At 41.5% G+C, this 14588-nt stretch overlaps 1 protein-coding gene across 1 annotated transcript in view; it reads right to left on the reverse strand.

Annotated features, from left to right (window-relative positions):
- LOC144645396 (carbonic anhydrase-like) overlaps window positions 1-14588 on the reverse strand; it is a 38806-nt gene that overhangs the window by 9422 nt on the left and 14796 nt on the right. The window contains exons 2-5 of the mRNA XM_078504965.1: window positions 11150-11221; window positions 3475-3551; window positions 2595-2624; window positions 1134-1453 (exon numbers count right to left, since the gene is read on the reverse strand). Of these exons, the coding sequence (XP_078361091.1) occupies window positions 1134-1453; window positions 2595-2624; window positions 3475-3538 (414 nt within the window). The 5' untranslated portion in view covers window positions 3539-3551; window positions 11150-11221. The remainder of the gene's footprint in view (window positions 1-1133; window positions 1454-2594; window positions 2625-3474; window positions 3552-11149; window positions 11222-14588) is intronic.

A 14588-nucleotide genomic window follows, 5' to 3' on the forward strand; every position in this document is an offset into this window, starting at 1 on the left:
TTCAATATCAAGGAAAATTCCCTAAATTGAAAGAAAAGCGGCCTGCGACGTTTGACCGCAGTCAAGGCGTGCCGCACCCTTGTCTCGTCTTAAACCCTTTCTCTGACGTTCGAGAGAAAAACAGACAGATTACTAGAATAACAAGGGTATATATACTGTCTTGATGCACTACCTAATTATATAATTCTTATAACTAATCAACAAAATGGATATGGCCAAAAGTGGGGAGAATGCGGCACTAAACGGGCTTGGCACACGCAGAAGTGTTGCCTTTTTTAAAATCTCGTGTAACAGCTTTAATATTTCGACTGATGAAAGCTTAAGCACTAGCCGAAACGTCTTGTGAAAGTTACATCGAAGAACAGTCAATGTCGAACCACAATAAACTAAACGGGCTTCAAATCTTGATCCAGAATCTCGCAACTTACCCCCCCCCCCCCCCCTCTGGGAACAGAAATCACTTGTCGCCATACGGTTGTTGTTTCCCCTCATTTTTGTCGTGCTTTGCTTCTTTTGTCTGGTGTCCAGTCTCCCCCAAACGGTGTATGTACTTTAAGGTCTACATACTAACAAGATTACCGTAAATGATCTAATAAACGCCCGGGGCGTTTATTAAATTTTTGGGGTCCTAGGGGAGGCGTTAAATAGATATGAGGCGTTTATTAGAGAGAGGCGTTTATTTCACTTTAACTGTAACAACGTCAACAAAACAAATTGGATGCGTAGTTTGCTAGTGGAGTAAGAAACAAAACAGAGTTTGTGGGTAGCAGACTAATCTATTCTGCGCTAATGCAAAGCCTGGAGATGTCGTTCACAGTTCGATATCGACGTTTTCATCGTCATCGGGGTCAACCACGTTGGCGTAGTTGGTCTCTTTGGTGTCCAAGTCAAGCAAGAAACTTACTATTTTGCGTGATTTTATTCTATGGAGCATTTCCTTGGTTTTTGAGGGGATTCTTGGAGGGGGGCGTCTATTAGACACGGGGCGTTTATAAGAGTGGGGCTTCTAATACAAACTTAACACTTCAGGGGGAGCGTTTATTAGATACGAGGCGTTTATTTGAGAGTGGGCGTTTATTAGATCATTTACGGTAAATGAACGAATAGTAGCTCAATTTCCCTTTATCACTTACCTCAGCAGCGTATTTGTGACCGTCCAAAAAGTGTTCCGACCCTTGCGTATTTACTGACCCCCAGTGCAAGTGAAACTGAGCCGTGGTGTAAACACCAGTGAGGCCTCCTCCGCTTACATTGTAGACGTTCTCAGGCAGTGCAAATACAAGGGCGTGTCCGTTGTTTTTAGCAGTAAACTTAGCGTTGGCTGGTGTCATGTCGTAATTCGTGAGAATAAATGCTCCCAAGCCGCTGTCTTTGGTTGCGTCAGTGCTTTTTATGTCGATTGGCGATTGGCGCTTTCCATCCTGGCAGATTGCTGGTGTCCACTTGCTTGGGCCTGTAACGAGGAAGATATCGGAAATTAAGTGAGTGAATGAGAACAAGGCTCAACAACAACTCATTTAAACCATAGCCTGTGTAGCAAGCGTTCCCGTGCGAGCGAAGTGCTGTGTGTCGCGCGCGAAAGATTCTGGCCGCGCGAAAACTCCTTTCCCATTTTTGCTCTCGCCCCAATTTTCGCGCGGCCAGAAACTTTCGCGCGCGACACACAGCACTTTGCTCGCACGGGAACGCTTGCTACGCAGGCTACTTAACCATCTTTCCATGGTATGGGGGAGCAGAGATGACGCAGTGGTGTGAGCGCTCGCCTCCCACCAATGTGGCCCGGGTTCGATTCCGGTCCGGTGTCATACATATGTGGGTTGAGTTTGTTGTTTGTTCTCGTCTTTGCTCCGAGGGTTATTCTCCGGGTTCACCGGTTTTCTCCCTCCACAAAAACCAACACTTCCAAATTCCAATTTGATCGGGAGTTCACGGCCCCACAAGCTTCTAGCTTAAAACCCGACCGTGTCTAAATAAAGGTATTTATTTTTTTATACGGGACAAAAAGCGTTCAAGTTTGCAGTGCGACCGCTTCATGATCACAAAGCATGTTTCGACTGATAATAGTTCTGGGGTTCTGGTGGGCTCCTGATGTTAGCCATACGCAGGCTACTGGGGGAGGGGGGGAGCGGTTACACCCCAGCATATTTGTCAGTTTTCCCTTACAATTCTATTATACTCCAAGGTGGGGAGAGGCGCTGCGAAATCTAGAGTACTGTGTCCTTGCCTAGGACAGTCGGGGGAATAAGTGGCAGTTTTGGCAAATCTTCGTTGAAGCACTCGAAGAATGTCCGAATTATTTCTTCCAATCAAACACTAACGCGAGCGCTCCCGAGTACACCGAAAGCCATCGCGCGTTATACATGTTGCTTAGCAACTTCTGGGACGAAAACCGCGGGCTCAGTCACTTCTCGGAGAAGTGATGTCGCCATCAACTAGCGCTTGTTCCCCCGACGCGACTGAAGACCTTTCATGTTTGTTTGAAGACATATTGGTTGAGGCACGAGATCGATATTTCTCCAATACTATTATAATTACTATAATAAGCGGCTAAATTAATGGGCTTAAATTTGGGCAATTTATAATAAAAATCTTACCATTTGGGCTGTTATCATCATAGTTCCATTCTAACAGAGAGAAAAATAACAAAGAAAAGATATTACACAGAATGCGCTTTCGAAGGAAAATAGATTCTGCGAGAAATGTACTTAAGTTCGTGCATCTCAGACCTCTTGCCAGCCAGACATTTCATCAAATCTGATTGACTGGTAAAAAAAAGAAAAGGTCAAGGACAAGTCTCGTCCCCAGAGCTAGGCCCGTGTGACCCTTATCCAGCGGAACGGGAAAAGTAAGGTCAAGGGAAACGTGGGCTCTGAGAACGAGATTGACCAAAGACAAGGGAAAAGAGTATTTTACGCAAGCGCACGGTTCTTGTTGCTGACCATAAGGATTGCAGCTCTAAAGACGAAAATGGTTAGCTTTTGTTCGCTATACGAACTCTTACTTCCACTCTGCCTGCGAACACAGACGTATTTCCGGCTGTCGTTTCTAATACGTCTGCGTTCGCAGGCTAACTTCCATCACGGTCTCCATACCTTTTTTGCCAGTCATAAACTGAGAAACGAATGCTAACTATTTAGACCTCGCATTCTTGAGACAATTCTCTCATGAGATCACAAAGAAAGTCCAATAAATCCATAATTATTAAATTAAGGAAAAAAATTGATAGGCTAGGTCGTACCAAACGTAAAAAGTTCAAAGTCTTCAAAATGAAATCGATGGTGAAATGCTATCTTTATAGTAAGTAATGTATTGTAAGGCGTTCCGAGCAATCCGCCATAAAGATTTTCCAAGGTAAATTTGCGCTCCAGTTTAGAACATGAGTTTATTTTGTACTTTGTATTATTTCAAAATATTATTTAGATATTTCAATCGAGTCAACTAGGAGCGCAATTAAGAAGGGAGTGTTATACTTACCTGCGCCGAAAGCAAGAGGCGTCGAAATGATACACAGAACTGCGGCTAAAAGGAAACGCTCCATGTTTATTCTTCACCTGAAAAGATCAAAGTGTAAGCAGGTAAGATGCTTTCCAAATGAAAAACGAAATGAAATTTAGCGATGTCAAAATGTACCGACAGCTGTCACGCGAATGTTCAAAAAATATTTGTACAGCCCTGTTCATTTTTAGCGCACTTAAAATTTTAAAGGTGTGATAAAGAACTTACTTTTCAGTGCTACAAAGATCTTTTAAACACTTGAAGCTGTAGAAAAAATTAACATCCAGGCCGACAAAAGCGCAAAATCCGACAGAGTTGGACTCTTGCTCGCGCCACTCTGTAGGCAACGGTCAAGAAAACGTCATCATTTTAACCGACACGTAATTTGCCTGCCACGAAATTAATACTCGGAAAGATCAACAAAAGTAATGTTTACTCTTAGCTGAGTAGTCTTTCCGGCCCTATGCCCACTTAGGGCTTCGTCCATAAGTCAAGTAAGTCAAGTCTTTTGTTCTCGACTTTATCATTTCCCATCGTTTTGCATTTAATGCGGTAAGCGGCTTAGGAAGAAAAGTGTCCTTTAAGAATGTTTATTTTGCAAACTGCTGGTAGTAGCCGGAAGTGATTTAAAAGCGATTTTTAAAGGTATCTTAGATAAAACAGCCTCTGATCTACGGTAAGTTATAAAAGCTAGAATCCCGACTTGGCTGTGCTTTCCCATTCTAGACTTAAAATATCCTTGCAGTATTTATTATTTTAGGCGAAAATGCCTGCAAAAGATAGATAGATAGAACACTGCCATAAACAACTAAAAATAGCCTATGTAAGTTTTAATTTTCTGACCGGCAGAATTTTTTTAAAATTCTGCCGGCAGAAAATTAATTTTTTAATGTTGATTTTATTTGTATAAATATTTATCTAAAGACAGTCACACATCAAATGAACGTTTGATTTGAAACCATAACACTCCAAACGAATGAAATCGATAGAAATTTATGACCGACTTGATACGTGAGAAGCAATTTATTTAGACCATGAGTAAGCTACGAGTTAGCCTCGATTTCAAAGCCGTTTTTGGAGCCCGCTGTAAAATAGAGCCGCGGTTCGAATCTCACCAAGGTCAAAGAAGTTTTCTTTGCCCCATGTGGTCCCCGATTTGACTGATTTAGGACTTTCACTCAGAAGGAAGTTCCTGGATAGGTTTTCAGTGCTTTAAAATTTTTAATAAGCGCCCAGCGTTTTTCATTTGCACGGAGAAACCATAGAAACCGGTTGTTCCGGTGAAACATCAAATGGAACAGACTTTTCCACTGGATTTTTTTCGAAAAAAGATGTATACATTCAGAGGTATTCCTCTTTCCTTGTTTTTGTCGAAATGATCGGAAAATCCTGTACCTTTTGCTGCGTCCCACTAGTGCCATGCTCCTTGGCGCGGTTTTTGCACATTTCATAATCTTTTTTTGATGGTTTTGGATAATTATTGTGCGGTTTCCAATAGGCCCCAACGTCCCCCTTCTGTTAGACCCCTACGCAGACGTTCTTTTGGCTCGTCACGCAATAGACTGTTCACAGTCTTCTATTTTTCCGTAAAGTCGAGACCAACCAAGCCTGATCGCAGGTTAACGCAGTGCTGAGTGATTGTGGTCAGTCTGAGCTTAATGTTGGCCGTGTTTTCACGAGCGATTTTTCAGGTCGCTAAGCGAGTCATAACCGGAAATCTCGTGAAAACAGTTACTTTTCCGACTCGCTTAAAGTTAACTTCAATGCAATTCTCATTAAATTTAAGCCACCAAATCAGGTAGCTTAAGCGAGTCGGTAATTAATTCCCGCCAATGAGAAGCAACTTGCGGTCATTCATCTGACAAGTCTGTCAAATCGGAAATAGAACACGCGTGATTTCTATGCCTACTGCGAAACTTATTTGCCATACCAAAAGCAAAGACGAACAGTTTTCCGTTTCATGACTCTTTTGCAAATGACGAAAGAGCAAAGCATGGAAAGCGAGTTTCCTTCTTTCAACATTTTCCTCCAAGTCTCCATTCATTATCCCTTCATGACCTTCAGTGACGAATGATTATTTTGGGCAAAGCCGTACGCGCGCGGAGACCATAATTTTTTCCTGCGAAATCAACTGTGGCTTCCACAACCAGCACAACCAGGACTAATTGCATAAACTCAGTAATGAAAAGAAGAAGGACATACATGCGAGCTCCGTCTGCATCTCCCGCCATTGTTCAAAAAGCGTTATTCACGCGTGTGCTCTCTCAAATTATTTTAAAAATGAAATATAATCTTACTCGTGAAAACACCAATTATTTTTAAGTCGCTTAACGAAGTCTGTAAACAAAACACCTTCAGGAGTGTTTTCACGAGCGATTTTTCAGGTCGCTAAGCGAGTCATAACCGGAAATCTCGTGAAAACAGTTACTTTTCCGACTCGCTTAATGCATCAGTCAATTGAAACCCCGGCCCCCCGACCCCCGGGACTTACCGGGGAATTTAACATTTACCAAGTGATAAAACCCGGCTTATTTCCCCGCCCTAGGGGCCTAGACGTCTGTTAAAAGCCCCGCATAGAGGGAGCATCCGAATCGACTTTCAGGAAAAAAAACGGACAAAAATCTTGATTTCGTTGCAGTAACTAACAGGTTTTTAAGAGAGATGCTCAGTGTGGTCTTTCAAGAAAGCTCGTTCTAATTCAATGGAAAAGATTATCTTTTACTGATAAGCACATCAAACAGCCATGGGCACGACAATCGCGCAGTTTCTGCTGTCATGTCAAGGCCAAAATAGAAAACAAAATAGAATAAGGCTATCCTTTGGAAACGATTTATTGTCGACGTCTTTTAAACTCATGTGGGACACAAGAAGAGACAAAATAGAAGAATTTCATCTTAAGGTAAACAGCTTTCACCCTACGATATAATTCACGGCTGAAATCTCAGAAACAGAAACTACTTTGTTGGAGACGATAGTGTACAAAGGTGGCAGATTCCAAGTACAATCAGTCTATTTTTATCGTGCAAACACATTAAATGCAAACCCAGGCGTCGCTAAAGGCTTTATCAAGGAAGAAGCGTGAAGACTTTTAAGAACGGATTCCTCAGAACGAACATTTTGAGAAAAGCATTTAGTCCGACCTTTATGTTAAATCCCGGCTGCCGTCCCCGGATCAGGTGATCGCGTGCTGTTAAATCTCCGCTCCACGGCCCCGCTCTACTGACATTTTGTTAAAACCACCGACCACCGGGGCCAACGCGCCGTTAAAAGTGCGTTTAAAAATCCCGGCTTTAGACGCGTTAAATCCAAGTCCCGGGGGTCGGGGGCCGGGGTTTCAATTGACTGATGCATAATAAAGTTAAGCGAGTCGGCAAACTTCAATGCAATTCTCATTAAATTTAAGCCACCAAATCAGGTAGCTTAAGCGAGTCGGTAATTAATTCCCGCCAATGAGAAGCAACTTGAGGTCATTCATCTGACAAGTCTGTCAAATCGGAAATAGAACACGCGTGATTTCTATGCCTACTGCGAAATAAGGATGGGCCGATACCGGTTTTTCAAAACGATACGATATCGATACGATATTTGCCTTTTTTCTCGATATCGATATCGATATTATGACGTCATTTCCGTCCTGGCGTCATTGGTTTGCCACGTGACCATACAAAGGACAGACTTGGTATCATAAATGTTAGCCAAGAATGTTGCTTTTGGTCTTTTTGTTTCACTGTTCATCAGGAATGTGTGGACATCAAGTCAAGGCAAGAAAAATTCAAATATTGACGAGAACATCAATATTTCTTTGAGCAAAATTGCATTTTTAAACCTCAGGTGCTGACCAGAAGACCGCAGGCTCAGGACACGTGTGCAGTATCGAAAACGTATCGAAAGTGCGATATTTTTCGAAAGTATCGATACTTTTCCAAATTGTCAAAATATCGGTGTATCGAATATTTGGTATCGAGTATCGGCCCATCCTTACTGCGAAACTTATTTGCCATACCAAAAGCAAAGACGAACAGTTTTCCGTTTCATGACTCTTTTGCAAATGACGAAAGAGCAAAGCATGGAAAGCGAGTTTCCTTCTTTCAACATTGAAATGCAAAACATTAAGCTCACGTAAGAAATAATTTCCTCCAAGTCTCCATTCATTATCCCTTCATGACCTTCAGTGACGAATGATCATTTTGGGCAAAGCCGTACGCGCGCGGAGACCATAATTTTATCCTGCGAAATCAACTGTGGCTTCCACAGCCAGCACAACCAGGACTAATCGCATAAACTCAGTAATGAAAAGAAGAAGGACATACATGCGAGCTCCGTCTGCATCTCCCGCCATTGTTCAAAAAGCGTTATTCACGCGTGTGCTCTCTCAAATTATTTTAAAAATGAAATATAATCTTACTCGTGAAAACACCAATTATTTTTAAGTCGCTTAACGAAGTCTGTAAACAAAACACCTTCAGGAATGTTAAGCGAGACAATCGTGCTCGTTCAGCAACTTAAGTTAAAACCCAGATCGTAAATCTTAAAGGTGGTTACGGTCGCTTAAAAGAGCAGTGAATCACAAAGTTCTTCTAGTTCTCAAATTATAAACGAGGTTTCGTGAGGGTGGTTATTCAGGGCAGCTGGTAGTTATGTTTGAGTATAGTAGATAGTCGCAAGAAGAGCTTCAAAGTTGTGAGTTGCGTGTCTTAGTGCAGACCGGGCGTTTGGACTGCTTGCTGTGAAGTCTACTTTAGATGATGACAGATTACATTCACGCACAAGACACGCGCCGAATGCGCACCTTTTTAACAGCAAGACACCATGCCATTTATCACATATCATCTGCATTTGCAGAAGACAAAGACGAACCGAAACATTCTTTTATAAGGACCGCGGACATACGCTCCTGGGCGCGCAACAACCAACTAGATTTCTACTATTGTTTTATTTCTTTCTGAAGTTCAACATCTCTGGACTCCTTATGTTGCCTTTGGTGGTTGCAAAGTGGATTTTTCTTAAAACTTTCAAGTTCAACGTGGACAGATTTCAGACATGACAAGTGTCCATGGTCAGTCTACCGTATAACACCCAGTTGAGACACCCTGTGGCGTTTTAATTTCAAAATTTTGATAATTAGAAAGAATCACGATTTCTCAAACCTCGCGATAGCCGATAACTCAAAACCAAAGTTGTTTGCCTTGAATTTGCCTCAAACAGTAAAAACTGTGATTTTACGCCCAATTTTTCGAACTCCCATTTTTTCGAGTTATTTATTTATTTATTTATTTTTTTGGGGGGGGGGGGGGGTGCGCGGCTGTTTTGTATGTAATGTCAAAGGAAACAAGAGAATTTGGCTTCGTAGAGTCCACGTTGACGTTTATTAATAATCTCTGTTGCTTGATAATGAAGCACGTTCTACATGTATGATTTCGATCTTTCCTGACCTCGTACCAGCTGCGGTTTCAATAAAAGACAAAGCATGCAAACGATGATGAATCACCACTGTTCTAAAGGTCATATAAAGCATCTGTCGCCAAAAGTGCCTCTCGAAAAACTGCTTTAATCTTAGATCGAATTATATGACTAAGCCTAGCAATGCCACGCAATAATTGTCAATTACACATAAACAGTTCATATAAACGATTCATACAGAGTTCCAATAGAGCTACTGTGGAGGCGCGCCCAGCAGATGCGGCAGAAATTTTGTTTAAAGAAAACTGTATCGTGCACATAGCTTCTGCTTTCCATTTGTGAAGAGACGTTTCTCCCACACTTCATACTATGTCTTTTTCAAAGATTATTGCGTGATGAGCCGAAAACCAGTTGACACCTTGTAACAAGGCCAAAAACTGGCGTGTCTATCGACGTGAAAAAAAGACGGCCTTGGAGTCATGTAGCCACGTAAACTTTACAAATGCTTTGATCTTGGAAAACCTTAAACCTGTCTTTAAGTTGATTAAAGTGATATCAATGACTTTGTTATCTAGCCGTGACAAAGTCAATCCTAGGACATTAGCCACTTAACTCTGAAGGAGGGAGATCTTGTTCATTTTCGTAAAAAAAAATGCTAAGATCGGACTGGATCACCCAAAATCGTTAAAAACTCTTGAATGCCATTATAGTCAAGAACTATCGCTCCAAATGTTTATTTTCTAGTTCGAAAGCTTTCATACGACATGCATGAAGCAATAGTAATTTTGTCGCTAACACGCCGGAAAGATAAAATTTAAAAAGTGATACATAAAAATGCGGAGTATGAACCCGTGTGCGTCAGAAGACCTCAGAGAAGGTCGAAACTGATATCTTAATAGAAAAAAAGAAATGCGCTGTCTGAAAGTGCGACTTCAGTTGTATCTAAAGAACACTTCTCGATATAAAAAAAACTATGCCGTATTAAAACTATTGAAATATTCATATACAAACTCTTAGCATTGCTGTTGTTCGTTCCAAAATTAAAATCCGTCGCGATCGCGTTGCACATGGTTAAGCCATTAGTGAATATTTCTACTACTGACTAGACGTTTGAACAGGGTCTTCAATTTCGAAGCAAAATTTTTTTTTGAAAGATCCTTACCGGCACGCAATAGTTAAATATTCAGTTTGCATTTGCCAGAGGGAGTTTGTGGTTGCATAGTCAAATCTTTTGCTGCATGACTGATCATGTAGGGAAAAGCTATCAGAATTAAGTCTGTAAACTGTGTGAACCACCACAACTGCTTAAAAAAATGCATCAAGAAGCAGGTAGCTCAAGAAATCTATTTGGTTTAAACAGTTGCTAACATTTTGTAATAAAAGATTTAAGTGGAGGAAACAGAAACAGGGCTCTTGACTTCTTTGTTTATCTTTCCGGACCAGAAATGATTGCAATGCAGTCATTGAGATAACCAGCCAAAATATTATTTTAATATTTCTTTTCCTTAGACTAAACAACGATGTTTTGTGGTCAGCAAAATCGATTTAATTTATGAACCACTCCTAGCGAAGAAGCGAACCCACCGTTGGAAAGAACCCCAAGACTGTTTATAAATTTATTTTCTCAGAGACAATTAGCTACAATTAAAGCTGCAGGGTGTTATTTTGCAGAACTGACGACCAGCGCTGGTCATGAACATAGAATTCATAATGCCTTAGAAACTGTCAAGTGTCTGCATGCCATCACATAAAGTTAACTGTCGAATCAATGCCTAACCATAACATGTTGAAGAGTACATGTACTTGGATTTAGACTAAATATTATCGACCAGTGCTTGTTTAGGTCTAACTAAGATTACTATTTCCTTCTTTCGGCGTTCGGTGCTGTGCAAAATACCCCAACCGTGTCTAAAGGATTCCCGCCATTTGTTGCTTTTAGAGACGACAAAAACTGTGCTACGATGCTATCTCTGCTGTTTCTTTAAAGACGAGCTAATCTCCAAGAAACTTCTGACAGAAGGCTGTGCTAGGCCGATAACTTTGCAAATTAGGCTTATGTTAAGACAGTTTTGGTTGCAAGCTTTTTAAGTCTCTTCCGCCTGCGAGTAGTCGCTACGACTGTGTCACGAATATCAGCGAAACTTTGCAGTTTGTTTAGATAAAGGTATAACAACATAACCAGTGATCAACTGCTGTTAGTTGGCTAACGTCAGAGAGCTTGGGCTACCTGGAGGTGTAAAAATTCACACTTTACCTTCAACAGGAGATGTGTTCGTTCTTCTGGGTGTGCTCTTTTGATTTTGGACTCTGCACCTGAACCGGCTGATCCGAACTGTAGGAGGCGGATCGAGTATGCAAAGAAATATATTGTGCAAGGATACTATTTTTGTTTCGGGGCGGGTCGGATCGGCTTACGTTATTCTTTTAATTATTGTTAATTGACTGGCAATGTGACAGCTATTGTAACTCCAAAACAATGGTTTTAAGAACACTTTCGAAGTCGATCAAACAGTGCCGGTTGAACCATAATGCTTGCTCCCCGCCGCGCGCTGGCTTGCAGTTCGCTCCCGACTCGTTTCTCGCGGTCTCCCTCGCCACTTGCTCGCGCGTGTGATTGAAAGGTGAGCCTGCTTGCAGGCTTCGTTTGAAAAGAACAGAGAATCTATTCTTGGTAAACATTCCATGTTTAGATACATTGAAGTCAAACAGTAGAGGAACTGACATCGCAATAATTAATGTTTGAATAGAACAGAGAACTTTTGTATTTTGTAAACATTAAAAACATTACTAAGGTCCGATGGTCCGATCCACGTGAGTGATTTTATACGAAGTCCCCGCTGTGACAAACGCCCGATATTTTTCAGCCCGTCCAAAAGTTTACAGTAAAATGTATGGAACAAATATCTGGTATGGGTGTTACGAAAACTAAGACCCTCGAAAAATGCCCATTATAACACAATTCAGAGAAGCCCAAACTTGAAATCTATCCCGATTTAACAATGTTAACGCGACGGCTTATACCAGTTTTTTTCGATCTTCGGTCTTGAAGTTGTATTCATTGTGTATGTAATGCAAATCTCGGGATTGTGGGTTCTCTTAACACTAAGTCTCGGTCTCGGATTTTAAACAAGGAACTCGGTATCTCAGCTTAGCTATCAAATCAGCGCTTTCTGGAGCCTTCGACTGAGTCGCGTGATTCAGCCCTTAGGGACGTTGATGCACAAAAATGCAAAACTAATAAAATAGATAACAAAGAAATTTTGATAACTTATTGATAATGAATGTTTAGACAATTTAATTATAAATAGCTAGTCTGTCGCGCCAGCTTTTGATGAGTTGTGGCGCCGCCATTGTTTGCTAAATATTCCAAGGCCAAAGATTACAGTCAACTCTCGCCTTGCCGCGGACACCCCGCTATGACGGACGCTCGATATTACGGACAAAATTCAGATCCCCGGCGAAAGTTATAGAGGTTTGACTGGAAATGACTCCCGCTATTACGGACTCTCGCTATTACGGAATTACGGACACTTTCGTGGTACCAAAAGAACAATTTTATTGTTTTGACTCTCGATAAAGCGGACACCATGAACTTCTCACATAACATTATTGCAGAAAATTGCAGTGTGTTAAATACTATTTGTCGAAACACACTTCAGAAGTCTTCTGCAATAATTATTTTTGCATCAATTGCTTCAGTAGCTGTACACCAGACTTTGCTTTTTCACTTCAGCTTGCGCCCTTTTCTTTCAGACGACTCAAGCCTGCGAGCAGGCTCTCTATTCGGGGGCAACGTTATTATTGAACTCCTCGAGCGCCGAAAGCGCGACCCCGCGATAGAGAGCCTGCTCGCAGGCTAAGACGACTCCTTTTGAGAGATCAAACTCTCAAACCCTCGACCATTGTCATTCTCCATACCTAACGACTACTGAGTCTTTTCACGACTGTTGATAAGCTCGTCATAGCCCATACTATTTAACCTATGTTAACGCCATTTTTTTCCTCACGCCCCCTATTACGGACTTTCGCTATTACGGACACTAAACGAAGTCCCGAGCGTGTCCGCTATAACGAGAGTTGACTGTACTGACGAAATATATAAAGGACAGTTTTCCAAACTGAAGCTTCCGCGTGCCTTAAACGAACAATTAATAATTATTCGAATAAATGGAAATGAATTACTATTCATTAGGCGAACGTATAAATTTGTAATGAAAACTGAGATTAGTCGGATAGCTATTAACCCTCCTTTTATACTTGAATCTAGTTATATATATTCTCTTCTTTCTCTTTCTTTTACGAAACGTATGGTTTTAATTGTCACTGAAAAGCCCTTCTCAGGGAGAGTGCCATAAAAGACTCTGAGGCGGATCCAGGATTTAACAGAAGGGGGTTCGATATTAGGACCGCCGAAGGCGGTCCCCTTTAGAGGGGTCCGGGGGCATCTTCCCCCGGAAAATTTTAAAATTCAAGTCCTCGGAAATGCGATTTCCAACATTTTGAGGCCAAGTCAGTGTGCTTTAATGCCTCATATTTTTTAAGTCAAAGTGCTACTCTTTTGCATCAAAATATTGCAAAGGTACGCTAAAACTATCAAAAATTATGTATTTGGATTCAAATTTCCTTTTACAAAACCATACTGCGTTTTAACTTTTTCCAATTTCGTGTCTCATCAAAGACGGGATCAACAAAAAGCATTCTTCGGTGGTATTTTTCCGCAAAAATTTGAACTACAGCATTATAGTTAACAGGCTTTTCTTAATGAATGTTTATGAATGCCAAGCCTGACGGTCTTTCCGTTGTCATAGTGGTCTGGAAATATCCTTTGACAAGCTTCAAAGTGCTGTTTGCTCGCTCGTCAGCCGGGCTGAGGTGCAGAGTTCCAACCCTAAGGAAGAAAAAGAGGAAGGTTTGGAGCGGCGTAGCCGCAGCCACGAGCACTGGCTGGTTTGAGCCTGGGGCATGCTCACCCGGAAAAGATTTTGAAAATATAGGCCTCTAAGATGCCATTTCCTGCATTTTGATATCAACGAAGGACAGAACGACTTCAAAAACCACACACGAATGAACGCAAACCTTGCACGAAGTCGAGGCGATCCACTGTATTACCTCGCCGACAAAACCGAGGGTTCATGCTAGGATTCCCTGAAGATCCCGTAAAAGAAGCCAAAGGTACAACAGAAAAACTACAAAGGATCGTGCTTATAAACGACTAGTAAAGATTACCTTACTTTGCTAGAAGAGAGTTACAAAAAATCGGGAGAATATTGAGTAAAAACGGGAGGCCGGAAACTATCGCCGAAAACGGGAGTTTCCGGCCAAAACGGGAGAGTTGGAAACTCTGTTAAACAGAGGTGGCTGGTATAGTGCAAGCAATTCGTAGCAAACAGTTAATGTTTGGGAGCAGTTAAGGTTTAATTTGTCCATTAATTTATTGCAGTATAAGATTGAATTTATTTACGTAACATTTTACAAGTCTTTTTACGTTCGCGGTTGGCAATTTAGGGGGTTCGACCGAACCCCCCGAACCCTCCCTAGATCCGCCCCGTATCTATTGTATTCTAAAGACAAATAAACTTCTCCTACTGCGTGAAAACACTTGAAAATAAGCAATTAAAATTGCGTTGACTTGCCGTTCGAGATAACATCAAACTTAAGCACCCAGTTTAGTTTCCTACTGGTTTGTTCACTGG

This window comes from Oculina patagonica, chromosome 3, assembly GCF_052425735.1.
Source record: "Oculina patagonica isolate OP01 chromosome 3, crgOcupat, whole genome shotgun sequence".
NCBI classification, from domain to species: domain Eukaryota; kingdom Metazoa; phylum Cnidaria; class Anthozoa; order Scleractinia; family Oculinidae; genus Oculina; species Oculina patagonica.